The sequence below is a fragment of the Chironomus tepperi genome, unplaced genomic scaffold, assembly GCF_022539635.2.
Source record: "Chironomus tepperi strain 1889 unplaced genomic scaffold, CSIRO-AGI_Ctep_v1 contig_176, whole genome shotgun sequence".
Taxonomy (NCBI): Eukaryota; Metazoa; Arthropoda; class Insecta; order Diptera; family Chironomidae; genus Chironomus; species Chironomus tepperi.
The window spans coordinates 344,212-371,464 of NW_027226298.1; the positions used below are offsets into that span (position 1 = coordinate 344,212).

The following is a 27,253-nucleotide window of genomic DNA, read 5'->3' on the forward strand; positions in this document are numbered from 1 at the left end:
TTTTCATCTTTCAATAAAACTAGGCAGTCAGTAATAATGGCTTAAGATTAATAGTCTATTTATGCTTTATGTTTACATTAAAACTTCCATCCATTCATCTCACATAGATGCTGATTAAATGGAGATGATAATTAATTTTATGTACTTTACTGATTACTTTTTCCGTAATCAGTAAGGAAGGCAAGAAGAGCAGGTGAAAAAATGTAATAAATTATCATCAGTTGTGACATAACAGTACTTAAATTATAAGCACACAGGTGGATTAGTAAATTGAAACATGTGTACGGAAGAAAGTCAATGGGAGAAAAATCTCAATAGACATTGACAGGTATAGCAAACAGTTTATATGATGATAGTCGACGTCTTTCGATGTCATATCAATGTCGATATTGATGAAACTTATACTTGTGCTGGTGTCTGATGATGGTAATGTGTATGACGTACTTCATAGATGAGTTTAATGGATTTTTAGTTGGAATAGATGAAGCAATACTGATTTTGTTCATGTTTTGTTGCACTTTTAGTGGCAATTTTGCCTTGCTATGTGTCTTTAGTAATTAAGTCATAATCATGACGTGAGCTTTGTGGGAAGTATTGTCACATAGAGAACACTCAATGCTTGAATAGCAACTGACATGTCGAGTTTAAACCGAATCCAGCACCAATTCAGAGTCTAGGATCGGATTTTTGATCGATTTGCGCTGTTAGGGATGTAATGGATCAAGAAAACTGACTCTGATGGGTGTCCATCAAGTAGAACGGTGACCTAACGAGTTTAGTAAAACACTATATATGGGTTTTTTGTGCTAATTTGTGAAAACAAGAAAACAACTTTTAAAAATTTTGTGAAGGTTCCTGCACCGAGATATGAGCATTTAAAGATGCAATTTTTGACGTTCTGGAAGTCAAAATGTAACTCCAACATAACAGCACCAAAAAATTTGAAACTTTGCTGTTTTTTTGTGCAACCCATACTCAGTAAAATAAGCCAAAAAATTTTTTTCAAAATAGTTCCGCTACAGAGTTATATCCATTTTTCGATTTAAGTGCAGAAAAAGTAGTCAAAAAATCGAAAAATTTTCACACTTTTTAATGTAAAATCTACAAACCTTTACCAAAATTCTTTAAATTTTGCCTGTTTTTTGTGCAAGAGTTACCTAACAAAATAAGCATAAAATAATTTTTGGATGTAGCTTATGTGGTAAGATATAGCCGTTTTCCCGTGCAACCTAAACTCAAAAAATTCAAAGTTTTTTACAATTTTGCATGGAAATTACGCAAGACTTTACCAAAATTATTCAAAATTCTCCTGAATATTGTGCATATATTAATTGTTCATAAAAAGTTTAGTAAAATATAATTTTTTAATTATATATAGAAATATAGCCATTTTCTCTTCAAGATAGTGAAAAAGTTAGATATTTTTAGATTTTTAGCTCTAACTTCAACAGGAAGTAACAAAAATTTTTGTAGCTTTGTCTGATTTATTTGCAAACATTACTAAATGAAACAAAAAAAGTTTCATAAATTTTAATCAAGATTTGCATTTCTGAGAGTTAAAAATATGAAAAAATAGAGATTTTTAATACTTTTGTACACCTTCATATATGAAAAAAATTGCCATAATTTTTCAAATAAATTTTTTCAAAAAATCTTTTTGCTTTGTTTTATTAAGTAATGTTTGCAAATAAATCAGACAAAGTTCCAAAAATTTTTGTTACTTCCTGTTGAAGTTAGAGCTAAAAATCTAAAAAAAATCTAACTTTTTCACTATCTTGAAGAGGAAAATGGCTATATTTCTATATATAATTAAAAAATTATATTTTACTAAACTTTTTATGAACAATTAATATATGCACAATATTCAGGAGAATTTTGAATAATTTTGGTAAAGTCTTGCGTAATTTCCATGCAAAATTGTAAAAAACTTTGAATTTTTTGAGTTTAGGTTGCACGGGAAAACGGCTATACAAGCTACATCCAAAAAAGATGCTTATTTTGTTAGGTAACTTGCACAAAAAACAGGCAAAATTTAAAGAATTTTGGTAAAGGTTTGTAGATTTTACATTAAAAAGTGTGAAAATTTTTCGATTTTTTGACTACTTTTTCTGCACTTAAATCGAAAAATGGATATAACTCTGTAGCGGAACTATTTTGAAAAAAATTTTTTGGCTGAGTATGGGTTGCACAAAAAAACAGCAAAGTTTCAAATTTTTTGGTGCTGTTATGTTGGAGTTACATTTTGACACGTCAAAAATTGCTTTAAATGCTCATATCTCGGTGCAGGAACCTTCACAAAATTTTTAAAAGTTGTTTTCTTGTTTTCACAAATTAGCACAAAAAACCCATATATAGTGTTTCACTAAACTCGTTAGGTCACCGTTCTACTTGATGGACACCTCTGATGGGAATCGAACCCACGTCCTTACATAATAGATAGTTTCTTATACCCGATCTGTTGTATAGCCACTCAACCACAGCCATCTTACTTCCACACTGACAAATTCCCATATATATGGCTCGATACCGATACCAGTGATTAAACTCACAGCGGTACCCAAAAGTTTCAGATACTCAAATAAATTAAAACAAGAACTTTTCGTCTAGTCCTTCACCTTCTTCTACTCATAACATCATGTAAAATTAGTAAAGTACACAAAAATGCGCCTCCTATACACCCAATCATGTACACTTCCGCATCACCGTTATGTTTATGTAGATTTTTTACATTTTATCTCATCTCTCATATTGTACCCAAATGAAGGATTTTCGGAAGCGGATGTTTCATCCTATAAACAAGTAGGAAGAGTGAGAGAGCTTATGGTTTACTTATCAACAAGAAGAGAAAGCCTTTTGATAGTCTAATCTCTTCTTTCCTGTAAGTATGAAATATATTTTAACTGGAAATACGATACTTGTTTGTGTTTGAAGGAAGAGAAACGAAGCTAATTTATGATATCGCATAAATTTCTGTTCTTGTTTGGGAAATAGGAAAGACAACAAGCACTTGTCTAATGCCATAAATTGAGTGTAAAATCCTTCTAAAACAGAAGATCTCACTTCTCTGGATTCTTCTTCATCAACATCGTCACTATCCTGAATATGGAAATGATACCTCAATGTTTTTACATTCCCACACTGTTTGGACTTTACAAGCAATTTTCACCTTGTCATTTATGTTGCTCGTCTCTTTTTTTTTGTGGGTGTAGATATCAAGCCACTGAAAAGCTTCTGTAATCATCAGAAAGCACATCGTTGAGCTCAATGAAAATTCCTTTATTGTGCATAACATGGAAGTCTTATTATTATACAATATGTACTCATAGTTTTACTTTTCTATTATTATTTCTTGACATGTTTATTTTAAGCTTACTTGCACATGCTTTCAGGAAGTTTAGTTCTGGAGGAAAAGTATGTATGGCAATGAGTTGATGATGAGGATGTGGAGACGAAGCGTGAACGGAAAGTGCATCAAGAGAAGGTTGAGGTGGAGGAACGAGGGGAAGGAACGAGGAAGATTGTCCTGCAAACCTAACCCAACCCTCTAGATATGGACAAAATCATCATTTTGAAAGCTTTTTGCCCCTTAATTTTGACGATCCACATACAAAAATGCAACTGCTACCCGTCCCCTGTCTCCTTGTTCTGTCTTCGCCCCAGGATTGTGTTAACCGATATTAAATCACCTTCACTATAAATAGAGGAAGAAGCTTACTGAACACAATCAATTCATAATATCTGAAGATAAAGTTTTAAACAGTTTTGAATTCAAGCAAGCCATGAAATAAGAATCAACAAGTTTTTTTCTAGTAAGACAAAAGAATTTTAATAAATTTCAATGACTATAGATGCATAAATCTATTAATTAAATGATCAATTTAATATTCTGTATAGATTGTTATAGTCATGATTATTAATAGCATTAGAAATTCATAATTAAGATGCTTGATTGTCAAACAAAAGCTTCAATTTCATTTTGGGACATGAAAATTTGATGCAAATATATTTGGATATACGATATTATTATAAATGGAACAATAAGTCTTGAATGATATTCAATTTTCACTTTATGATCATCAATGGAGATTATAGCATTAAAGTGATGATACATACCCGAATATATCGATCAATTGAAGACGAATCTTTATAACATTGAGACACATCCATGAATATGTATCATACTTACATGAACACATAAAAAAAAGTACCAAGGACACGACATTCTTTCTCAATTTAAATTGATTGATGTTGGGTATCATACATTAAAAGAGAGAGAAAAAAATGTGTATTTTGGTGTTTCCCGGAAGGACATTTGGATGGTCGGGAATTTTGTGAAGGTGTTTTGGATGACTTTAAATGGTAGAATCTGTTGCTGAGGCTAAGGCCACTTGTGGATTGTTTTTTAAGGCAGTACTTTAAAGAAGATCACTTGGACGGCTAAGGAGCTCATGGAAAGAAGCTGTCGATTGCATTTGGAATCAATAATTGGCAAGCTGTAGCCAGAGATAGAGCAAACTTTAAGAGGCATCAATAGGAAGTCATGTATCACAATTGATATGCATCGCCAGCGAAATAAGTAAGCCAGCACTTTAAAGTAAACTCAAATGTCAATGCCTACTACCTCTTTTTTCAAATAAAATTTATTGAGAATCCCCAAACCTGAACATTTTATTATGGTATATTTTCAGTCATCATTTTTTTCATAAATTTAATGGATACAAAATGGCAAAAATGTGTTATAAGCACACATGTGAGACAGAATATGTCATTTGCAGTATATTACATTTTATGACTTTTCCGCGTGTTTAGACATTTCATGGCCAATAATCATAATTTTATAATCTAAATTCGATTAGAGCCTGCTCTTTTTTTTATTCCCAAATGATCTGATAAGGACATCCGATGAAAGATTTGTGGACATAAATATGATGAAAATTGAAAAAGGAAAGTGAGTCTATTTATGGATCTATTTTCTGTCATGTGAATTCTCAATCATTGGATCCGGAATTAATTTTTCGGACCATACCTATTCTATTGATCTATCTGTTCTGAATAAATGAGCAATTCATGAATAAGTCATGAATCACTTTCATAATCAACTCATCTGTGCGTAAAACTTTATCTTTTTTGATGTTTGCCTTTCTACTTTTCATAATTTTCCACTTCATGTCTATTAAATGAATTATTTCATGATGTGGTAACATCGATCAATTTGTCATATCAACGATTTATAAGAGAAATGAATTAAATTCTGGAAATTGATAAAGATTTTGACAGAAAATTGATCAAATTTGAATTTTCCTTCTTAACGGACTTTTAAAATTCAAATGATATTCGTTAAGTTTTTGAAACATAGTTGCAAGCCCCTTAGTTTCCATTTTTAAAGGTGAATTTAAATCGAGTCAATTTTTAATTAATTCAAGCATTTACAACTGTAAGTAAACAACTTTTCATCTATTTACCGTTAATTTGATTCACAAACTCTTCATTCAATTCAAATATGACATCAAGAGACGTTCTTTCAACCTAAAATAAAATTTAATATTATTTGATGTTGACATCATTCCCTCGAGAGCATTCAGTAGCAATTTTCGACCATTTTGAATAGATGTTTATTGCCCATAGCAATATTAAACGATATTGAAGCATATTTAAGAAAGGTTGTCAGAAAAAAAATCCTTTTTTTATTTTGCTTCTCTTATTCTTCCCATTGGCAATAAATTTGTATCTCATTTTTTTCCATCTCGACTTCTTTAGAAGAACACGAAAACTTCTTACACTTGAATATTTTTTCGATGATATATCGACAGCTATAATCTATCAAAGCGAAAGCATTTAGACAATATATTGTGTAATAAGACGAAAGACGTCCTTGTAATCGTGCAATATATACAAAAGCATTACCTATCAACATCAGAAAAGTGAAAAGTTTGAAACGAGAAATTGTAAACGTGAATCGTGATTCAATTGCTGATCGATTTCAAATCGAATGTCAAATATGCGAGATATATGAAGAAGCACTTTCAACTTGAATTGCTAAGCAAAGCAGAGAAAATGTTTTATTTACTTTAGTAATTCACGATTAGCACAATTCAAAACGTTTATTTGTTTGTTTATCGTTATATCCTCAGTAATAATCAACATCCTTACGCTATTATTTGTGTTGAATGAATGTGGAAAGTTGAGTTAATGCTACATTGAGTGTTTACATTGACTATTGAGCTAATGACTACAATTAGTAGATGATTACTTGATGGAAATATAATTAATTTTCACACCACATCTCGGATTGAGAATTTGTTATGTTTTTGCCGGGAAATCCTTTGTCTGATTTTATTTGTTAATGATGTTTCCTGATTTAATTTTGAATTATTGAGCTATTCCTGAGTAGATTTTAATTTAAACTGCAACTTCTTGCTTCTTTTAAACTTTCTTACTAATTTCCTTCTAGAATTTGCAAAAAAAAGTTAATTACCAAATTAACGGTTTTTGAGATTCAAATTCCCTTCGTTAAGTTTAAAATTCTTAGTTTCATTCCCCGTTTATTTACATTTTCTTATAGGAAAGATGAAATAATATTTCAAAGAATGTATTTAATTAAATTTAGTGATTAATGTGAAAAAGATTTTAAAGCTAAGACTTGTAGATAATAAGCTTCAAGGATTCAAAATCAAGGACAATAAGCCTTATTTTATGAAAGAAATTCTTCATAAACATTGAAATTTTCTAAATTCCTAAGCAAAATCATTTAAAGAGCTTAATTTAATTCCCAATAATCTCTAATGCCAGAAGCATTTGCTGCTTATAGTCAATACTTTTCCTAAGAAACTCAGATTCTCATTGTTGAAAATATCAAGTTTTTGACGTTTATGATAAAAGCAATAACAGATCTCAATTGTGAAGTCAATATCACGAGCGGAATAACAAATAGCGAGGAAATAAAAGCTTTTAAAGTTATCAAGATTGAATTTGCCGATATTGTTTCAATTTAAAGGGATTGTAAAATCAATATTTGATCGGCATTGTCTATTGTAAACATATCTGTGTTTATTACGGAGGTTTAACTTCATTTTGATCCAATAAAAATTCAAATTTATTATTATGTCTACAATCTACAACAGATAAAAAGTCAATTGTTATGGACTTTTGATTTCATTTTTGTATTTGAATGTGTTTGTGAATTTTATTGATAAAGTTTAGCAGTTAAAAAGTTTTTAAGAATGTGCTGTGAACGTTTAGAGAGTGTGAAAATTTTGTTTTTGTCGTGATTTTGGAGTTGCTTACTTATGGAATTTTGATTCTTTTCATACTTTTTGTGAAGATGCTTCTTGAAAGTTTGTAAATAAAGATTTAATGTGGCTTTGTGCTGCACGTAAACATCGCAACTCTGCTTTCTCATGGCAATTCATTTACTTTGGACATCTCGGGGCGCTCTACTTCCTATAAGTTAATATTCCATCCTAATAACCTAGAATTCAAACTTTGCCCCTTGAAAAGTAGTGGTTTGAGCCAAAAAAGGGGACATTAGTAAAGGAAACTGCTGCATGGCACATAAATTGAAGTCGCATTTTGCAACAGAGTGATTCTGTCGCAAAGGATATCCAGATTTATTCATCAATAATTCTCAAAATTCTCTCACCTCCCAAAAACCATCTCCAAGTCAACTTAGAGTACAATCCAAATGACACTTGAGCACAACATCACCACCACATATAAGACAAAGCTTAAAAGGTTTGTTATTAAAAACTTCCACAAATGTTAACTTGAATAGGTATTAACATTTGACATTCATTGAAGCGATATTTAATCAATGATGTTGATGAGTTTTCACATAAAGAAGATCATCACACTTCAGTACTTCATGTCATAGAGAGTGATAAGAGCGGAAGGAATCTTTTTTAACACACATAAAAAAACTTGTCGTATAGTCTTTACGACAGTGTGAAGACACTTAGAATGTTGAAAGTCAAGATAGGACTTTAAGAACAGCAACACACACACGTCAGATGGCAATGGCAACGAGCATTTTTAACATATTCAATAAAAGAAATATGAAAGATTGAGTTATGAAAATGTTCAGTTTGAGGGTAAAATTGACATACATGTAGACATTGAGAATGTAGAGTGTTAAAAAAATATTATATGATTTCCCTAGACATCAAGCATGAAATAAGAAATTTGAATGTCTACAAATAGAAGAAGATGTGTTACCTCTGATCTTTCTCCACATACTTATGTCAATGAACGAACCGACAGCATAACAAGAAAAGCGAGTCTGCATGTAAACATGATATCAAACCCTTGTGTCAATTCGAAAAAAGGATGAATTTCACTTTATGAAAAATGTTTGGTGAATATTTTTTGGAGTTAGAATCAAGCGTGGGATTCAGCATAGAACGTGAGAGGTTCAAAGAATGAAAATGTTTGTGAAAAGCACACCTGCGTTTTAGATGCAGCTATTATTAGCTTTGTGCTGTTTTAATCTTTTGATGTTAGAATTAGAGGTTAGAATCGTGGACTAGAGCAGCTTGTAATAGGAAAATTTATCATTGGTCGAGAAGACTTGAAAGGTTAGCTATAAATTTAAGCATTTAAAGTAACGTGCTTTTTGAAAAAATATAGCTTTTTGACAAAATATTGAGCTTTTTGAAGAATGATCTAGTTTTATGATATAATCGAGCTTTTTGCAAAACAGATATTTTGAAAATAACAAAGCTTTTTGAAAAAAATTCAAGCTTTTTGAAAAATAATCGAGCTTTTTAAAAAATTAATACTTTTAGAATCAAAAAAAAAAATTAGCTATTCAGCTTTTTGAAAAACTCAATAGATACTTTTAGAATCAAATCAAAGCTTTTTGATGTCAGAGCATATGATTTTGAAAAATTTCCCATGCCAAGTCTCGAACCCAATCGATAAAGCAATTTAACCTCAAATAGTTCAAATAAAATCAAGCTTTTTTAGCCAATTAACCTCAAAAAGTTCATAAAATCAAAGCTTATTAAGAAGCTTTTTTGAACAAAATAAATCAGTTTGGAACGGGCTTTTTTTGAATAAATCTATCTTCTTTAGCTACTTTAACCTCTTTTAAATGACATAAAATGCGCTCTAGTCAATACTCATCTGATCAAACTCATAAGCATCTCTACCTAATTTATCTTTAAATACAACTTTATCCTCTCCGTACATTCCTTTATTTCGCGATTCAAAACCATAAATTTCCACGTAAACCTCCACCCAAAAAGAAAGCAAAGCACAGCAAGTACAGAACTAAACTTTTGTAGGTCAAAATAATGGAAAACTCCTTTCTTACTTACAATGAGTAATTTTCGAGATTAATATCATTCATTTGTTGACATTTTTGACTCTTATCATATATGTACACAGACATCGAAAGCCACTGTGGGAATTTACTTTGCCAACGACATGAAAGAAATTACAGAAAGAGAGAAATGAGGGTTTGTAGAGGAGGAAAAAAAGGTATCAAAAGGAGGGAAAATGTCATTCTAATCTTCTTAAATATGACAGTAGCTTTTAATGTCCTTCAAAAATCAAAAGCATAATGCTGCAACGTTATGCTGGAGGGGAGAGTATTGAGTAAAAGTTTATTGTTTGATAAAGGCTTAAAGAGCATACAAAAAATGATAAGGAGAACGTGTGCACATAAACAAAACTGCTTATGCACATGCTGAACATGGGGAATTTTAGAAGTGAGGTTTAATTTTTAGGTTAGGAAAATTTGTAGGTTAGGAATTTAGAGGAGGGATAGTTGTTAAATGCTGAAAGTGGAACATTTTCCGGAAGTGCCACTACTAAGTAGGCATAAAATTGTAAAAACAATGGAGAAAAGGGAGGATAGGTTGGTTCCATTTGAACATATACCCCGGGCGCCAGTAGGCTTTGAAATACCATTAATCAGTGCTAGAGCAAGATAAGATGCCTCAATTGACCTTTAGAATAAGAAGCATGGTGTCCAACATTTGTGCCCCGGGGTAATTAAAGATGTACTCTTGAAACATTCCTTTCTAAGAGAGTCAATGGCTACTACCAACGTCCACACCCCTCTCCCAATTTCCAAACCATACCAAACACTTTACATTGTGGCTTAATATTCAATGAATTTTGCAATATTCTTTCTGCATGAACAATTTTTTTTACTTCCATTTGCATCAATGAGGAAATGACTTTATTCCGCAAAAAACAACAAAAATCTAATTGAATTTCAATGCCAAAAATATGCCAATAGAATGTTCATTATCTGAATACGTGATAGCTTATTGACATTCGTAAAAAAAAACTTGTTCATGTTCAACTCTCGTATCGTTCCATACTTACACCACCCAGCATATTTTCTATTTAAGCTCTTTGCCATAGTTTTTCGAACTAGAAAAAAAAACTTTATGAATTGCATTACACATACACATTTGTTGTATTTAGTTCTGATACTTTGTGTCACAAAATTATTTTTTTTGTTTTATCGTTTTTATGGCAAAATGTGGAAAAAGTTCAAGTTTGTCTAGCAAAAGTCTTTGCAACAATGGAAGATTGTTTTGTATTTGAGTTCTATTTGGTTCCTTGCAACTTTAAAAACTGTTTTTTGTGGATGACAAAAGGAGATCACATAAGATGCCAAAGAGTTCATGACAGGATGTTAGTCATGGTATTGTAGACTTGAAAAACAGTATCGATTGATAGAGACAGTTTAAGGTGGAATTTATAGTTATCGATGGATTAGATCAAGTCAGCATGGACAGAGCTAACTTTTGACAAACTTGCCCCGGGGAAATAGTCCCCCAACCAAGTAAGTAATCAGGTCAGTATGGATAGAGCTGACTTTAGACGTATTCGCCCTGGGCCAATGGATAAAGCTTACTTTAGAACAGTCTCACGTGCGCCCTAACCAAGTAAGTAATCAAGTCAGTATGGATAGAGCCGGCTTTAGACGTACTTTCACCACGGGTCAATAGTCCGCGTGCGCCCCAACCTAGTCCGCGGGCAACCTAGTCCGCGTGCAACCTAGTCAGCGTGCGCCCCAACGATTCCACGTGCGCCACATGCACCCCAGCCAAGGAAGTAAATAACCAATCAAATCAGCATGGATCCAAATACAAAATTTTCTCAAAAAGTCTAATCAATTTAATAATTTAACAGAATTTCAAGTATTTTTTTCAAGTGCTTCCACTTATCCTCAACAAGAGCTAATTAATTCGATATGTTTCTCATCATCCTATAACACAGCAGCGACAAAAGTTTTTTTTAAAGTGCTAATCGCAAGTGCTCCTTTTTGATATCTGATGACTATCAATTATTAAATCATTCTGCTTTTGACAAAGCTTTGATTTGACTTTGTTTGAATGAAGATTGTATCCTTGAAATTAGAGATAACAAGGTTGCTCTTATGATGTCAAAAGCCTTGAGAATAGAAATTAGAATTTCTCATGACATAGCAAAAGATAACAGAGTTCATTTTTGCAGTTGATGGTCTAGCTGTTAAGTCGTTACATTATAATTATTAAAAAGACATTTCCAATGTCAGCAGTTATTTTTGGGTTCCGTATCCGCAATAATAAGGTAATTTCACATATCAAAATGCCATTGAATTGTTTTCCTATTATCCATAGACATTCCAATAGCAAATCGAATACAATCTGATTAAGAAATTTATATCCCATACATTTTTCTGCTTGGTTTCTGTCGTGTCATGCTATCTCAAAGTGATTTTCGGCTTCAAAGAAGAACAAGAAGTTGAATTAGAAAAGTTTGCTTTTTTTGGGGTTCAAAGCAAAGAACTTTTAGACATTTTTGATGATTGGAAACCTTCGGCATCCTTTTTGTTGATCTCTGAACATTAATATAGTGATTTATATGTAGATTTGAGTTTAGAATCAAAGTTTAAATGTTTCCTTATGATTAATTTGATTTGAAGGATTTAGCTTTAGATGCTGATCTATAATAAATGCTCAGAAGTTTGTTAACTTAGATTAATTTGAAGAATCTTATCTAATTTCCACAAGATTTAGAATGAAATGAATCAAAAATAAACAAACTTGCTATAAAGTTGCTATAAAAAATTCAAATTTTAGAAATTCGTTGGAATTTCAAATTCGGATTTTTATAATTCAAACAGAAAATCGTTGAAAACTGTCTAAAACTTACTATTTATATAAAACTTGCTATAAATTTACTATAAAATTCAAATTTTAGAAGTTCGTTAAAATTTCAAATTCCAAGAAACCGTTAAAAATTGTCATAAGCTTTTTATTGCTTTAATGATAATCTAATTAGCATTCAATGCACTTCAACGACATAAAAGACTTAATTAATTAATTCCGTGTTTGAAGAATCACTGACTTCTTCATATTATTCCGTCTCAAAACGAGAATTTCAATAAACCAAAGAAAAAGAATCACATCATCTGAAGGATTATAATATTAAAAATTCCCACAACACATTCTTAATTCAAGAAACAGTAAGAAGAGGATATATGCGTTTAGAAATAAGCCCCTTAGAGAATTATTCTTTTAAAATTTTCAATTAAAATATTCTTAGTATTCGTTATGAGTTTTATATGAGCTTCAAAAAAAAAAAGAAGTAAGTAAAACAATGCGGATTAATCAAAATTATTTGAGTGCCACAAGCACTTCATCAACATAAATATATAATCAATATAATGAGGATATTCAAGATGAGAATTATTAGGATCATAAACATAAAAATAGATTTTTTGTTGCTACTTGTGTACATGACCTTGTATGTTTTGAATGTTAAAAGCAGCGACACTAATATTAGAATATATACATAAAGCCGTTATCAGCGTCATACTTTAGAACAGCTTATGTATAAAATAAGAAGAAATAATCTTCAGGTCCACATCTGTTCGCATGAGAAACGTTACTGAGATTTTAAAGATAAACTTCGGGTTGAAGCTGCACAATGCCGAAAGCTCAAAAAGTTTCTCACCAGACAAGCGCAAAGCACACAAAAAATCCGAAAGCTTAAAAAGCTCTTCAATCCTTACTGAGCATGTGCGAGCTTTCAATGTTGAATGTTGAATGTTTCAATGTTTTACGTAAAACATTCGAAAGCATTGCAACATGCAACATTACAGCTGCAGCAGCATAAATTTTCCATGAATTTTTCTCTCGGAAAAACTTTTTCAGTTTCGGAATTTTATTTTTTTATGGCAAAAAAAAAGTTTAATTTTTTAATGAGCATCAGAATTAACGAAAGACAGCACAAAGGAAGGCACAGTTAAATATGTTAAATCCACAATGCTCATTTTTTCATTTAAAAATCCCATCAATGACCTAATTTTTATTCATGCGTGTTTAATGCGGACAGATATTGCAGTATTAATCTTCTCTTTGCTTGATAAAAAATTTAACGCATTGGCATGGCAATTTTTACCTTCTATATACACACCTTGAACCTTTAACGTTCATCACATGTTGAAAATTAATTTCTTCAATAGCTCCTTTTGAGCTGAGAAAATTAATAAATACACACAAGTATCAACAGCATCAGCTATTATGGTAAGGTACAGAGTTGGAGATTATTCAAATTTTTGATTATTGACATGAAGTTAGCTTTAAATAACCTGAAGTAGGATTGAATGACATGAAGTTAGCGCCAAATTAGAAGTTTGATTTCAATTACGTGAAGTTAGCGCAAAATGGCTTGAAGTTGAGTTTTACTGACGTGAAGTTAGCTCTAGTTGAATTTAATTTGAATTCAATTGTGCAAAATAACCGAAAATTGGATTTAAAGGTGAAGTTAGCGCAAATTGAAGTTTGGTTCAATTGACCTGAAGTTAGCAGTAGTTGGAAGTTTGAATGACATGAACTTAGCTCTAAGTGGATTTAAATTGTATGAGGTTAGTGCCAAATAATTGCCAAAACAGAAATTGAATTTAATTGACATGAAGTTTGTGCTCAATGACATGAAGTTGTTTTTAACTGGCGTGAAGTTAGCTCTAGTTGGTTTAAAATTGTATGAAGTTAGCGGTAAATAAGTACAAATTGAGTTTAAATGACGTGTAGCGCAGTTTAAATGACATGAAGTTGGCAGTATTTGGATGTTTAAATGACATGAAGTTAGCGCTGTATTACAAAATACGTTTGAATGAACGTGAAGTTAGCAATAAATTGCCTAAAATTTGATTTCAATAACCTGAAGTTAGCTCCTAATTCAACATTAAGTCCTTATTAACTTAATCTCAACCCTGTCTGCCCAGCAGAAGCTTATAGCATCTAAGAAGATTTGAATAAAAGAATCACTTTAAGCATAGATAGAAAGGAAGGCTCTGAAGAAGAAAATAAAGAAAAAAATTACAAAAGTCCTCGTGTTATTGATCGAGGGACTTAAGCGCATTTTTGACCCAGCGATCAGTATTTGATTAATAAGTCAAAGTTAACCAGGTCACTTCCAGATCCACAAAACTAAGATCCAGTATGATCCAAGTCACTTCCAAAATTTCAAAACGAGATCCAGGAGGATTCAGGTCACTTCCAAATCCATAAAACAAGATCCAGTAGGATCCAGGTCACTTCCAGAACTAAAACACTAGATCCAGTAAGATCCAGGTCACTTCTAGACCTAAAAACCAAGATCCAGTAAGATCCAGGTCACTCCAGACCTAAAAACCAAGATCCAGTAAAATCCAGTTCACTTCCAGACCTAAAACACAAGATCCAGTAAGATCCAGATCACTTTCGGACCTAAAAACCAAGATCCAGAAAGATCCAGTTTACTTTTAGACCTAAAAACCAAGATCCAGTAAGATCCAGGTCACTTCCAGACCTAAAACACAAGATCCATATAAAACTTCCACAAATTTAAGAACTTCATCATTTAACGGATTTTCATATTTCAAACCTCATAACGGTCAAAAAAAATTCAAACATTGTTCAGTAAACAATGTAAAAACATCGACAAACATTGAAAAACACTGTAAAACAATGAAAAAACGTGTTGTTGTTTTTGTTGTTGTTGTATATGAAAATGAAAAACTGTTAATTATAGTATTTATGCGTTGATTTGAAACTTCTAAATGACCGATAACCCAATAACTTGATAGAACGAAGCTATTAAAACAAACCAGAGCTCTCTACGATGTCTAAGTTTTCGAGATCTCGCGTTCCAGCCGAACAGCCGAACAGCCGAACAGCCGAGCAGCCGAACGAACGAACAAAGTGCATTATTAAGCTCCCATTTTTTTAGATAGAAAGGAAGGCTCTGAAGAAGAAAATAAAGAAAAAAACCAAGGCAGTTCCTTTCATTCGAGCATTTTTGAATTATTCATTAGAAATTCATATTTTTGCAATATTGTTTCATGTCCCCTAAAGGAATGAATACGTCTGTGGTATTTTTTTTTCTTCTCATTCTTCTTTTAACAACAATTTCTTTTTTACATACACTGTATATAGCTATATATACATATATTTACATACTTTTTATTCTCAATTTTTCATTCTACTTAGAAATTGAAGCCCTTTTTTTCGTTCATCTTAAGAATAAGAAAAACATAAACATAAAGAGTAGAAGAAAGACAAGGAGAAGGAAACGAAACAGAGAAAAAAAAATATGAAATAAACAGCCCAAGGACGTAAATATTATACTGTAGGATGATACACGAGCATAAGTGTGTAGTGTTGCGATACAAACATATAGGATATATATATACTCTCATCCACTTTCCCCATTTAGTCGCATATTCAAGTGGATATTCACTCGATACTGTTTGGTACGAAAAAAATGTCAATAATTTGTTGATGTCATTTGCATTCACATGTGCTCAATGTGGATTGAGTGAGGATCAAGAATTACTTAAAGATTGTCGAGTTGTGTGCGTTCATGCTGTGAGTTGAGAAATTCCACTGCAAGCTGCAGCATGAAAATGTTATGTTGTAAAAGGTACTGCAAAAGTTTTAAATTTCTATTCCCTCTTTAGGGATCTGGTCTATTGTTGATAGACTTTATGTTGAAATATTGAAAAAAAAGTTTTTTTTGTTTGTTGATGGAAGTAATTTATCATCTAATCCATGCGGGAAGGTTCAAGGAGAATTGAATTAGTTTCAGTTGAGTAAATTAGATCTAGCCTCTGTTGACTAGCTTTGTAGGAGGAAGCTAGAAAGCAGGAATCAACGAGGATTTTGGAAACATTTCATCGAATTTGATATTTTATGATTCTTTGACTTTTAACGGTTTTTCTTATTTTAGTACAAAATTTGAATTTAGTACTAGAAGTTCTTTGTTTATAAAATTCTTTAAAATTTACAAAATTTTAGAAAATTACAAATTAAAGTATTTTTAGGCATTTAACAAGCTGTTAATATGTTTAATTTATAACTTTAAGCTGTATACTAACAAATGATTGATAATACGATAAGCAGGTATGTCCTAAAAGACTGAATTTTGAAGAATAAACAAATTATATTCAAATTTCAAACAAAAAGTTTGAATTTTGAGCTTTTTTAAAAGTTTTTTAACAAACTAGACGAGATTAACTCACAGCCCTACTTAAATATTCCCCTCAAACCTCTCAATACTATACAGTTCTTTTATACATACTTCATCACATAACAAAAGCCTCTCCACTGTAATTCATTTTTTCGACAATTCAAACATGAATAAGTTTCTCATTAGATGAGAATGTTTATGTATATTAATAAAATAAAAGGAAGATGAATGATCGCCAGACTAAGTATTATGTAGGTGTAAAGAATATATGATATAAGTGTACACAATATGATGCTTATGATAAGATGTCAATAAAGTGTAATAATGATATAATATTGGATGAATATGTATGCATGAGATGATTCTTTTATGTTTACAGAAGTATAGTCTTTATTGTACTCACCCATGTCATCTATTAGTGGTGCCATACGTAGAGTAACTCCAACAAGTAATAGACACATTATTAGCAGTAGACATGCAGTTGCGATTATTGTGAATTTTGCTCGTTGAGGAAGCTCATCCGAATCTGGATCGATTACCTAAACAGAATCAATTTTAAATAAAAATTATGAATAAACATTCATCCGGCATACTCGATGTCATCCTATTGGATGGATATTATTTTTTGTCATTTATATTGCTTACCTTCAGGCTCTTATCATCCAAATTATGAACGAATATTTTCCGCTTCTTTTTCTTCTTGCGACATCTTTCATGATCATGGTGCCTATGATGATGATGGGAATTGTTAAAAAGTTTGCCAAAGATGGATAGATAGATAAAGTTTAATGAAGAGTAGCAGATGGGATAAAATGGAACTGCAGCGAATTTTTTTGAAAATTTGGAATTTTTCGAATTTAATTTTCAAAGACTACTGTGATTTTTTTAAATTTGAAGATTTGAGGTTAGAATTTGGAAATTTCATCAACTTTTCCAAAGTAAAGGCAAACTGCAGCAGGCCGTGGAGTATAGGGCAGTATTATCCAAACTGAGTGCCGCGCCACTAATGTGCTGCTGACTTTCATTACTTCATCATGTGTGAACCATGGTAAAAAAGTTTGGAACACTGGTTAGGGTAAATTCGGGTAAAATCAACTCAAAAATGTAAATAAAATCACGAATTCCCCACAATTTCATTAAAATTTAACATAACCTAAAATAAAAATAGAAAAACAAAACCAAAAATTCCCATCACGAGACTTACTTGCGTCTATGTCTCTTATGCTCAGCAGGCACTATCGATTTTACATCTCCATTGAATTCAGATTCGATTTGAAGTGAAACATCATACATAAAGCCTTGATCGTAATCGATTTGGCTGCATACAATGAAATGAGATAGAAAATTTTGTGATTAGATATATTTATGTATTTCCCCTCACTCAAGCTTGTTGTTGTGTTTTTCTAGCTATGAGCAGACGATGCTTCATAAATTAACAAGCATTTCATTTCATTCTCATCCATCACAGAAACGATAGTCGACATTCTTTTTATTTATGTGAACGGAACAGCAGCTAAAAAAAGCATTAATCAAGATCGCTTCCTGAAGGCTGTTTTTGCATTTGATTTTTTTTGGAACTGCCATCTCTTTTTTTGTAGCTTAATAGTGGAAAATTAAAATCGCGGAAAAATGGAGAGAATACATTTAGTACTTCCTGATTTTTTTATTTTCGGATGGATATTTTTACATTTTTTTGAATGCAGCAAGTGATGTGGAAATGGTAAATAGTAAACAGAGTGATGTTTTGCAGTCAGTGATTTTTACTTATTCAGTGATTTCTATTTAAATTGAATTTTTACTTGCTTTAATAGTTTCTATTTAAATTGTGATATGGAATTAAAGAGTCGCGACTGGAGCAGAGACAGGGTTGCATTCAGGGGAGAGGGATGAAGTTTGAGGACAGTTCAATTTACAAGGGTTTTCCGTGAAAATAATTCCAAACTCTCCTCTAAATTTTGACGATTCATCAAGGCTGGGACAAAATCCCCAAGGAAGTCCCTGGTAGAGAACAGGTCTTGAAGACCCGAGAGACACAAATGAAGAAGGCTCCTCCATTTAGCATCTCTTCGGGGGCAGCTTTCCATTTGGTACGGATATACTACATAGAAGATTCGAGTTAACCACGAGCGTTGGGGTATGATTGTCACAGGTTACTTGGTCAAGTATTGATTTAGCGTTGCTTTTAGTGTTTCAAGAAAGTAGGAATCAAACCTCATTAACCTGCTGAAGTTCATAATGTTCATGATCAAATGAACGTCAGGAGTAAATTGATAAATTGGGTTTTGACTAGGATTTGAACTTCTTCACAAGGATTTGAACCTTAGAATCATGACTTATAAATGCCATTGCTTTGTCATTTGCTCTAATGACCCAATTCCATCCATAGTGACAACTCAACTAGAAATTCAATTTAAATTAGTCAATCTAAATTCAATTAAATTTTAATATCAATTAAAATATAAATTAGTGCATCTACAGTGGTATCAAGTTAAAATCACTAAATGCAAAAAGCACATCCATTTGCTCTGCTGTGCTTTTATATCAATTTAAATAAGAATCTCTTACTGCCACATTTCGTACAATTCTTTTGACGAATTACATGGACTGCTAATCAAAGGATTATGAAATATGTAATAAATGGAACTTTAGGATGTAGCAAGTTTCAAAAAACATTGTGCTTGTTTTACTACATTGAAATGGTGCTCTTAACGAGTACCGAAAAGTTGCTCTTGAAATAAACATTTATTCTTGTTTTCCCACAGCCATATGTTTTGATTATGGAGTGGTACCATTTGGAATCACGACTTTATGATTTATGGACCATTTTTCTATTCCTAAACAGAAGGCATTATTGCCTAAGAATATTATTGACGATAAATCGAAAAGCATAAATTTATAGTTTCCGGATAGACTTTGGAATGAAATAATTTTCAAATTAAGCTCTCGTGTTCTCTCAACTAGAACTGGAACCAAGCTGAACCTGATTGAAAATCATAAAAAAAATATCATTTGCCATTTATCATATTTATCTGAATGGAACGGCATGATAATAGCATCTAATGTAAATTTATTAGATATTGCCATACACGTGCATGAGCTTGCGGCTTGAAGGTCTACTTTAACACAGATTTTAATATTTAAATAAGCAACGGAAGGTTGTGCTTTACAGTTTAATCTAAATGAATTTCTAAGCTTCACTCATACTTTCTATCCATGTAATTCCCAATGCAGAACCACAAAATTTTCATCGTCACTCTTCTCTCTGCTTCTTTAATGCATGTTGTGGATATGAATATGGATTTGGTAGGGATTGTAAGTTAGTCGGGAAATTTAACGGATTTTTCGAATTTGAAAAATAACGGTAAACTTTATTTTGAATTTTAAAGGTCAAAATTTGGAGGTTTTTTGGAAAATTAAGTTCAAAATCTGAACTTTTTTGAAGATCAATTGACCTAATTTGAATTTTTTTTGAAAAATAACGGTCTAAATTTGGAACAAACTCAAAAATCCCTAAACTACTCAATCTATTTCATCGCTCGCACTTTAACAAGCTATCCACGTCAATGCAGATGAATTTTTAATCTCTTCGACCTAATTTCGCGTACTGTTATTGTTTCTCATGCTGTATTTTAATAAAGAAAAATAATTTTCATTTCTTTCCGAGCAATACAACTTCCATTATTGTATTCATTGTACATGGAACAAAAACTAGTATTTTCTGTTGTTAACTCTTCTTGCTGCTCGCTTTCTCTTTTCTCTGTCGTGGGAAATATTACAGAAAGGAAAAATGAACTTTAAATAATGCTTGAGATGCTTGAAATGTTTTTTTTTTCCTTAAATTAAAAACTTTATGATTCATAAATGGCACTTTTGTGGCTTGTTGCTACCGTGCTGAATACAAAAAAAAAACTTTCTCATTGTGCTCTTAATTTGTTGCATTATTCATTAACTTACATCGGTTGATTTGGCGGTCGACTAAGAATGCAATGTTTTAGTCCTGTTGATGATGTTGAAGGATAAACAGGATCAGAACGACTGCTGTGTCCTAAAAGAGGGAAAATTCAAATTTGCATAAATTGTAGGACAAAATTTTTATTATTATTGCTGAGACTTTTAAGAGCTGATTTACATAAATTGTTAATCTTTTGGCTTCTGTGACTATACAGGAAGAGTTTAATAAATATTTGTGAATTGGAATGAGAGTTTGTTGAAACATCCAGGAAGCATTAAAGCTTGATTTGCTTAATTTGTGAGAAAATGCTGGAATAAGAGATAACTGCTGTGAATTTGCAGTTAATGCGCTGCTGTTATGTAGCCGTCAGGGCACCTTGTAGTGTTGCAGTCAAGTGACCGTCAGGAAAACTTATTTGCTCATGTCAACATTGTTTAACTCGGGTTATCTTCGTTTCTCGGACTATGTAAATGGAAATGACTAAAGACTGTTTATGCAGTTCTAAATGAAAATTACTAGACGAGAGACATTGTTCCGTCCAAAAATTATTTTTTGTGAATTGGAATGAGAGTTAGTTGAAACATCCAGGAACATTAAAGACATTTGCTCAATTTGTGAGAAAATGCTGGAACAAGAGATAACTGCTGTGAATTTGCAAAAAAATCGCAATTTTTGGACATAAGTTGCTGTTACCCATAGTAGTGGAATTTTAGTGTTAATCGTAATCAACTTTTGTTCAGGAGGTTGAAATTTGACATCTCATTGTCTCTTAGACTATGTAATTGAAAATGACTAGAGACTGTTTATCCAGTTCTAAATGAAAATTATTATACAAGAGACATTTTTCCGTCCAAAAATTCGAGCCACATCACTCATTCGGCTTAATTACATAGAAACCAGTTAGCGTTAGTGTTAATTACACTACATTGAATAATTACAAGTTAGACAGGAACTATGTACGATTTGATATAAAGTCCTTACCACTTCATATGAATATTTGATTTTCAAGTTGAAATTGCTGACAATTTTCTATAATTATCGCAAGTTCTTGAGAAACAATTGTTTATAATTATCGTGGATTAAATACCGAAGTGGATAAGTGCGTAGAAGAAAAATGTCAGCAGCTTGTTATGAGGAATGGTAGAGCTTGAATTTGTGCTTTAGTCCAATATGACAATAAGAGCAGAGATAAGTGCGTAGAAGACTTCCAAAATCAGCAGCTTGTTATGAGGAATGAAGAAAATAATTTTTTTCATCACCAAAACTGCAGTAAAATTATATAGTACATAAAAGTTTGGATTCCATAGTGCTTTAGATGATTCCGCTAAGGGAATAGGAAGAAGGCTTAAATGTGCACTGTGTTTAGCTCTCTAACAACCCAAGGTAGGAGCTTGCAACCAGAAATCATAGGACTTGGGCTATATTGTGGAGAAATGCGCCTAATGCTCTAGAAACTTAGAAGTAGTAGGGTTGCGAACAGTTACATGCATTATGTAGAATAATGAGTAAATCAGCTCGGCAAAAACCCATTCTGCAGGATGGTACAACAATATTTGAGTCCATGACCTCAATAAACTTCAGAACATATTGAAACTCAATTCTAAAGCATATCAAAATGGATTGTCGCTCAATTGTAACATCTGGTATTAAAAAAAGCTCATAAAACTTCAAATTGTCTACCTCCTGCACACACTCAATAATTTCCTGACCATAATTTTTTCTATTGTACTTACTTCGTCTTCTTTTCTTTTTATTGACTACATCCACATTTAATTCGTCCAATTCAAGCTCTACTTCTTGATTCGTGACAGTCTTTTCGGTCTCATGCTGACTTTTTATGCTGTCTTTTCCTTGCTGTCCTTTCGACAGCTTCGATGATTGTTTCTTGAGATTTGCCGATATTATAGCTGCGGGTTGCTTTTGTGATGTCAATTGATTGAAGCTTGATATGAATCCATGCGGTGATTGATTTTCATTGTCATCATCATAAGTAATTTCGTATTCAATGGACACATCGCGATGCTTTGATGAATGCTTTTGAATTTTTTTAGTCGTTGTCATATGAACAGATTCTAATGGTCCCGATGAGACAGCTGGTATGGATTTTGATGCTAATGTCGTTGTCGTTATTGTCGCTATTGCTGCAGATGTTGACGCTGGGGCAATTACAATTGTTTCCGATTTAATTGCATCTGTGATTTTTGTCTCGTACTTTTTTGTCGGCAATTCTCTTTGAAAGGTTAGAATCTTCTTACCCTCACTTTCGCTACGGACGTGCTTATGTCGACCGAAAATAGGCGTCGATTGACAACTTTTTGCTTTACGTTCGCATTGCTTCTTGTCATGACGTGTCAAAGGCGGCGATATAACATTGACTGATTTCTTAATAATTGGATCGGAATTAGTTACTGTTGTCATAGCTGCTACACCGGCTGTTACTTTTTTACGTAGCTTCTCAGGCAAGTCCGTTATAGAATTTTCACTTACTAATGAGAATTCAATATCACTCGTATTCTGACTGGATAGACCATCGTCACATATTGCAACATCACTTTTGTCATTAACATTATTGTTATTACTACTATTATTATTGATTTGATTATTGATTGGCAGTTCACCAGCATGTTCCTTACTAAGTACAACAATAGACGATTGCTGTAGACTAATGTCAATTGTCGTCGCTAAACTTTCATCATTTTCATTATTTATAGTCGTTGTTGGTAATTCCAAATTATCCACCTCTTTCAGTTCCTCCTTCTCTATTTGCAGTTGCTGTTGCTGCTGAACGAATGACGTCACATTTTGTTTACAATTACTTTTAGTTGTGCTCGGCGTTACTTGTGCATTGTTATTATCCGTAGTTTGACTATTAATAATTAATTTATCACAATTATTTTGTTTATCGTCTGTAATAAGCTTAGCATTAGATACGGGAAGATTAAATAAATTTCTGGCATCGACATCGGCAGCTATAACTAATTCATTTGATTGACTATCTAATTTGGCATCTGCCACATCTTTATCGTCTTGTTGCTGATTTATTGATTCATTTGGAACTACAATTACATTCACTAGCTCATCATCGTCGTTAACTTTCGATGGCACTTCCTTAAATTGCTCATTATCCGATTGCGCATTACCCTTTTCAACATCATCCTTTGTCGGTCGTTTGCGATATTTGAAGAAAAAGTTTTTGCCATCCTTCTTACGATTTGTGTCTGTATCATTTGTTGGCCCATCCTCATCGATCGGTGCCCCAACAATACTATCAGTTAACGGCGCTGTCGGTGTTAATGGTGTTGTTGTTGTTGCTGTTTCAATTGCCGGTGCTGATGGTAAAGTTGACTTTCTCAACAAAATACTTTTCAACGTACGTGATTTCTTTTTGCTCTCATGCTGCTCACACTCACGTTTTATGGCCAAAATTTTATTCTCGACTAATGTTGTAAAGACAGTCTCAAACTTTATGATGCTATTTAATTCATTTGTTGCCGATTGTGCTGCACTTACATTATTATTGTTATTTCCAGCAAAATATGCATCATTTGTTGTACAAACGCCTTTATCTACCTTCATGATAAATGCACAATCTCTTGCATTTGGTGCTGCTGTTGATTACAATTTTGCTTTCCTCAGCTATGTACATCAGCTGATGATTCTGTCTTGAATCAAGTGGAATTAATTTTTAAAACAACTTTTTACGTCCTTTGGAACGGCTGGCAAAGAGTGAAAAGTATTGGAGATTAAGAATCAGTTGGGCAGTGTTAAATATTTTTGGAGAATATCCAGCAGAGGATGTTATTTGGCGAACATCGTACTGTGAGGAATATCTATTCCAACAAACTTTTCATAGCCAACTGTGTATCGACGGCAGAAAAACAAACAGAAAGCAGCAGAAAATGAAAATTTTAAATTTTAATGTTTATTCTCCTTCCATGCACATCAGTAGCAATAGCAATCCCGACAAATGACGGTCGAATAAGCAATTACCATTTTTGATGACGTGAGCTGTGTATATATACTTTTTTCTCGTGTATTTTTATGGTGATGTACAGCATAAAACTTTTTTTGTTCTGTTCTGTTCTGTTCTGTCTTTCAACGTTTGTTACTTCATCAATTTATCACACACGGACAATAATATTTATTATTTATTCGACTATGCCCGTGGGCTTGAAATGAATACAAATTTCATATTAAGGTTTAGCTGAAGACGGTAAATCAGGTCAATGTCACACACTGGATGTATATTCACAAAATGTTTTTGAACTATTAGCACGGATGTTGATATGGAATTAAGTCTCACAATTTATTAATATAGGAACAGTCATCCTTAACACTATTTTTTATTCACTCGAGGCTTTAAACTGACTCATTCCTTGCCACTAAACACATGTCTTCATTTTTATGATTCGATAAACTTCCTTAAACTTCTTATCCTCAATGCGTGGCTTCTGCAAAAAAAGGCAAACACAAAACTTTTTTTTTCTTCTTCTTCTTTCCTGCCGAAAATGCTTTTTCATCCTTTTCTGCTTTTTTCGTGCTGTGTCATTGCCATTGATGTCGATAGAAAAGTTGGCACATTTTCCCAATTTTCTTTCTTCTTTTATGGAATGGGAGAGACAGTGCTGTGCCTCCCTTTATTCGTATTGTGTGCTTCTTATTCTTGTCTCGTTCACATGCATACACACATGACTCTAGCTCCCCTCTTTATATTGCTGCTTCTTTCATTTTTCATGTTAATTGAATTAAATGAATCATTTTGTCACACATTAACGAGACAAAGGATGCTGAGTAGCGAAAAGAGGAATTAATTTTGTAATTTTTTATTGGAAATGCTTTGTGATGTTTGAAAGATTTAGTATCGAATTTCGATGGACTGGCATAAATTTTATTTGACATTTCTGGGGCGGTCATGAAATCGATATTATTGAGTCAACATATATCTTATAGAGAACTACTTTTCTTGTTCCTTTAAAGATAAAAATAAATATGGACTTTTGGTATAGATTGTCAAATGAACAAGGCTTCGTCACGTAAGTGACACCAACTATGTTTGGAAACAGCCTTTGTTTGGCAGTCATCAATAAATAGCAGCTGTAACAAATTTGTTCTTGAAGGAACCCCCTGCAAAAATTAAAGCTCATTCTTAAGCTATTGCCAAAAATTAGATTTAGATTCAAATCCGAGTTAGGGTTGTCCGAAGTCTCGGTATCGAAGAATTCCGAATGTCCAGGACCAACATCGAGACTACAAATGATTCAATATTGTCTCGGCATATACGAAGAACTACAAGGAATTCTTTAAATTCTCGACTTCCCGAGATTGAAAAGTCATTAGTCTTGGACTCGAGAACTCCTAATCAGAACATTAAATCAGAATTTAAAGATGACTAGCAGATTATGACTGCAGAAAAACTACAGCAACTCTTAAAAATTCTATCGATCGAGCTTGGACCGACCTCTATCTAATGATTGTAAGAATTTCATTGTCTTAGGAGTCAAACCTGTGCTTCACAACAGAGAATATTATTCATATTTCCGAACCATTGTCTAGCCATTCGCCATACAGTCCTTAATATTGATCTGGCAAATTCTTCTACACATGACTCGATACCCAAAATTCCACTCAGCAGCTACATCTTTAAACTTTCCTCGATTTCATGCCTTAAATTCTCTTCCATTTCCAAAAAAATTAAATTCCTTTAAAATCTCAATTAAATTTGTTGAATTTTGTTGTCAACCAAATGCCTGCGTAGGTGGCACGCGTCACATCCATCTCGCATATTAACCACATTAATCAATTAATTTTAAGCATAATTTCAATTAGCTCTGGCATGTTAAATTCACAGAGACAATAAAAAACAAGTCATAGCGAAAGCAATTAAATTTTTTTTGTTGTATATTCCATACGCTCCATGCATGCATGACGGAATAAATTAGTGAAAGAAATCAGACTTATGGTGCCATTGAATTTTCACAGCACATATTGTATTCATGGATGTGAGATATATGCGAGCGCATATGTATCTCAATAAAAAGCTATAAAGTCTTCCCTTTTAAAGATCGAGGCAAAAAAAGAAGAGATTTATATTAAGGACGCTTATACAAAATGTTAAGCTAAAAGCAATCCCACATATATTCAACTTTAATTCAAAAGCCTATCGATTTTGTACCTTTTTGCCTGTTAAATCACCATACAGACTTGAAATGAAAACCATAAATCTCTTTTTTCTCTCTCATGCTGATGCTTTATCATTTCCCATTCTTCAGTCACAGCTTTCCTCTCACTTTTTATTCTTCTCTCATGCTTTACTTTTTTTTACTCTCAGCCTTTCATTCTACTTACTATTGCTTTTGCTACAATGATTCTCAGTTCTCGACAATGTGGATAAAAAGTAGAACACGAGGAGCAAAAAAAGAGATTAATGTTGGGAAGTTCATTTGATTGAGGATGGATAAGACGCATTATTTTTGGGTGCATGAATGTAATTCTGGAAGTTATGTAGACAATCGCAAGGAATTGAAGTTGATTTGACTAATTTTGACCCAGAATGAAAGAAGACACCATGATACCATAATATCTAGACACAAATACACCGAGACAAAGCGAGAGATTTCGAGACTAAGGCACTGAGACTCCAGGACACCAAGACAGTGAGATATCGAGACACAGAGACACCAAAGCGCCAAGACACCGTGACACCGTAACACCATGACACTGTGAAACCATGACACCGCGACACCATGACATCGAGAGAGAGAGATATCGAGACACCGAAACCCCAAGATACCCAGACACCTAGATCTAGAGACACAGAGACACCATGACACCGAGACACCAAGACAC

At 32.7% G+C, this 27,253-nt stretch overlaps 1 protein-coding gene across 3 annotated transcripts in view; it reads right to left on the reverse strand.

The window, feature by feature from the left end:
• The window catches only part of LOC139089270 (sphingosine kinase B-like), a 122,291-nt gene that overhangs the window by 72,568 nt on the left and 22,470 nt on the right, over nt 1-27,253 (reverse strand). For all 3 annotated transcript variants that reach the window (XM_070638748.1, XM_070638747.1, XM_070638749.1), the window contains exons 2-6: nt 22,141-24,858; nt 20,410-20,500; nt 17,660-17,773; nt 17,101-17,182; nt 16,859-16,994 (exon numbers count right to left, since the gene is read on the reverse strand). In XM_070638748.1, coding sequence (XP_070494849.1) covers nt 16,859-16,994; nt 17,101-17,182; nt 17,660-17,773; nt 20,410-20,500; nt 22,141-23,983 — 2,266 coding nt within the window. In that variant the 5' untranslated portion in view covers nt 23,984-24,858. The remainder of the gene's footprint in view (nt 1-16,858; nt 16,995-17,100; nt 17,183-17,659; nt 17,774-20,409; nt 20,501-22,140; nt 24,859-27,253) is intronic.